The 3,739-nt window shown below is 29.4% G+C and overlaps 1 protein-coding gene across 1 annotated transcript; it reads right to left on the reverse strand.

Annotated features, from left to right (window-relative positions):
- Nucleotides 1–1,495: 1,495 nt before the first annotated feature.
- On the reverse strand, nt 1,496–2,188 carry LOC102669436 (zinc finger protein 8). The gene has a single exon (XM_006589956.1). The coding sequence runs from the start codon at nt 2,186–2,188 to the stop codon at nt 1,496–1,498; it is 693 nt and encodes a 230-aa protein (XP_006590019.1).
- Between the last annotated feature and the right edge of the window lie 1,551 nt (nt 2,189–3,739).

A 3,739-nucleotide genomic window follows, 5' to 3' on the forward strand; every position in this document is an offset into this window, starting at 1 on the left:
AATAAATAAAAGTGCAGTTCAAATTAAAAAAAAAAAAAACTTTTAAGATCGGTTATGATCATAACATATGTAAAAGATATATACCTTTTACATCGGTTATTTTGTCAACTAATCTAGAAACATCCTTTTTACATCGATTATAAGACAAAACCAATCTAAAAAGGGTGTTTTTAAACCAATCTAGGCATTTCATATAAGTTTTTAGATCAGTTGTATGGGAACCGATCTTAAAAGGTAACTTTTAAGATCGGTTAAAATCCGATGTAAAAGGTCGGACTTTCTACATCTCCAGCAAAGAAATCAGCCGTACAACCAATGTAAAAGGTCATTTTTAACCGATGTAAAAAAAAAAACATTTTTTTGTAATGGTGTGCATTTAAAGCAAATTGGAATGGAAACCTCTATCTCTCAACTTATATTTTTAAGGCTTCTATAGGAAGGCTTGAGAATGAAGTTATGCACTCGTATATTCTAAAAAGCTCTTTGAGTTTTTTAGGGCAATCTCATATACAAGCTCTCAAATTTTTATACATGGTTTGTATTCACTAAGCTTTGCATTTTGTGCTTTAATTGTCAATGCTCACTATTATAAGTTATATTTTTTCAAAGTTTATCTTTGTTAAAGCCTAGAGAGATTTAATGTTAAAGAATACTTGCATTGATGTATTCTTCGGTTATGATTACTTTATTATAAAGTTTGGAGAGACTTAGAGAATAACTTGGTTGTTGTAAGTAGTTTGCTTAGTGGAAATTTCACTTTGATTCTTTATAGCATGTGTTAGACCTAGTCCTTTCGTAAGTTTATCTTACTAATTTGGTCAACTTGGTAACACATGAAAAATTATGAGAAATGACATGACATTTAATGTGTGAGCCAAAATTAATATCATTAGTGCAAAAAATTGACAAAATGAGCATTCTGGTCTAATAGAAACACTTTAAGGAACCATCATGAAAATTTTTAAACTTAGAGGACCAAATTGAAGGCAAGAATCCATATGACTAGCCAAAATTATATTTTAACCAACATTTTTTTATGTTAATAATGAAGAAAAATGGTTTGTATTTATCATTTCATAAAAAAAACCAAAATATAATAGATCAGGTAAACAATAAATAAATAAAAAAACATAAGTGTAAGCATTAAAGATAGCATTAAAGACATGGTAAAACAGCACACCGACACCAAATAACAAATGAAAGCAACAATAGAATAGCCAAATATTGTTTATATTGAAATATACAAGCAAAAGTATTAATATAAACATGGCTTTAAATAATTTTTGTAACTAATGTGGTTGCCTTGTTACTATTGAAATAACATGTGGTCGCATTTTTAGTTGCGACATATATATAAAGAAATGATAATATTACCACAATTGCAATTACATATTACAATTCTTAAAGGATGATTAAACATTGAGGGATAAGTTTGGCCATAAGGATGGAAATTATTGGTTCCTAGTATATTGATTTTCCAAAAAGGTCACTAAGACTAGAACGAGCCATTTGTTGCTCTATGAGCTACATCAAGTGAAGGAACTTGATTATGCTCAGCACCAAATACCACATCCCTATGATACACATTCGGTGGAGTTTCAGCAGATATACCCCAAGGGTTGGTCATTCCAAATCGTTGCCCTGAGATGGATGTGTTGTGCAACCCTTGGTTGCTAGAGCCAGGCACAAAATGTGGCCAAGACATGACCGACATGTGAGCCATGGGGTGCATGTTAGCCCCATAATAAAGGGATGTTGGTCCACGAAAAGGATACTGATGTGGAATGGATGAGTATGAGCACATGTGAGCACCAAGTCCAAAAGTTCCCATGTCTTTATTTATCCTTGATAGAACTCTTTCACGCTTATGAGCATTTTGGTGTCCCCCCAAAGCTTGAGAGCTTGGAAATTTCTTATCACAAAATTTGCAGGAGAATTGGCGTTGCTTAGGCCTAATCACTTGATTATTAGTGTTCTCTACAAGTTTTGAAGCAAAACATGGTGACTCCTTATGGCCTTTCAATGACTTGCATAAGAAATTAGATGAGGATTCACCAGTCATTTTGTTATTGCCAAGACCTAGAGACAATACGAACTCTGAATCCACAACATCTGTGGAAGATGCCTCCTCAATCTTACGTTTGAGTTTTCTACTCTCAACACCTCCAACAAAAAGTTCATCTGACATTTTTTTGTGAAAAATTAACCTCCAAAGAAGATCTATATATGCTAAGAACTATTTTTGTGTAATGTGATTTTGAAGAAATGGTATTTATTAAGAGAGAATTAAAATTTGCATCTTCCATAAAAGGAAATATACTTGAGGTCAATGCATCACATGTCCTTTCATAGTAACAAATTTAATTATTAGAGAAAGGATAGAATTCAAAGGCCTTGGATAGTCAAACTTCAGGATACATTTTTTAAAATTTTTGTAACATGCCATATATTAGAATTTAATATCTTTTTGGTCCCTATAAAGTTGCATTTTTTTCTTCATTTTAGTCAACTAAATTTATTTTTTGTCCAGTTATGTTTCTATGAATTTCTTTTCATTTTAGTCCTTAACATTAGGGCTCCTTATTTAATGATGATGTGGCCAACAAAGGTAGAAAACAAACTATGTATTATATAACTAACATGAAATAGAATGAAAAAGAATAGTCAATAATTTAAAGTTGAATTTTGACCCTTATCTTTATCATAACAATCAATTAATGTATTCAAATTGTCTTTTAATTTTGTATTTTGGGAGAAATGAATTTTTTTTTTAGTTTTAGTTTTTGAATATGCATTAACTTTATTAATGGGAGAAGTTAATTATATTGTTTTTAATTAGTTTTAGATTTTGAAAATACATTAACTTTATTAATCTATATATTAACCACACTAATTTGATTCAGGATTGACCTTATGGTTCAATGGATATGTTGAATATCTTAACTACTCAAAAGTCTTAAATTGAAATCTTCAACTTCCACTATCAAAACTAATTTTTTCCTTTATATGGTTCATGTGAAAAAAAAAGTCTATCATTAATATTCTCTATAGATACATAGTCTCAACTAATGCTAAACAACTTACCAAATATACCTTACCATTTTAAAATAATATGATTTAGTAAACAAGCAAGGCCTATTTAATTTTTGTCAAAAGAAGAGATAAGTACAAGATTTTAAACTTGACATCTTCATGTAAAATTTTACATTAAAGGATCCATAGGTGGCTAGCTAGGATAACAAAAGCTTTTTTGAAAACACAAGTTAGACATAGGTTTGGTTTTTTATAAACCAAGTTGAACTAACTATATGGATTAGATTTTAATCCAAACTATTTTATAATTTGACAACGTGGTGTGGTTTTTCTTTTAGGCTAAATTTTAATTTTGGTACCTCTAATTATTCAAAATTCACGATTTTTGTCCCCCTGGTTTTTAATTGTAATATTTGGTCCCCTAGTTTTACAAATTGACGATTATGGTTCTTCTGTTAGATTATTAACTAATAATCGTGACTAGTGGAACTAATATGTTAATTATAAACCATTTTTTTACCAAAGTTAATTATAAATGAATTAAAAATCATTAATTATTAAACAACTTAATTTATAATTAACTTAATAACTCCAATAAGTAAAATTATTAGTTAATAATCTAAGGGAAGGACAATTGATATTTTACAAAACTAGGAAACCAAATGTTACAATTAAAAAGTAGGAGAACCAAAATCATAGATTTATA

The sequence above is a fragment of the Glycine max genome, chromosome 10 (assembly GCF_000004515.6).
Source record: "Glycine max cultivar Williams 82 chromosome 10, Glycine_max_v4.0, whole genome shotgun sequence".
NCBI lineage: Eukaryota > Viridiplantae > Streptophyta > Magnoliopsida > Fabales > Fabaceae > Glycine > Glycine max.

Coding starts and splice junctions, on each gene's coding strand:
- LOC102669436 (XM_006589956.1), bottom strand. CDS start 2,188: ATGTCAGATGAACTTTTTGTTGGAGGTGTTGAGAGTAGAAAACTCAAA.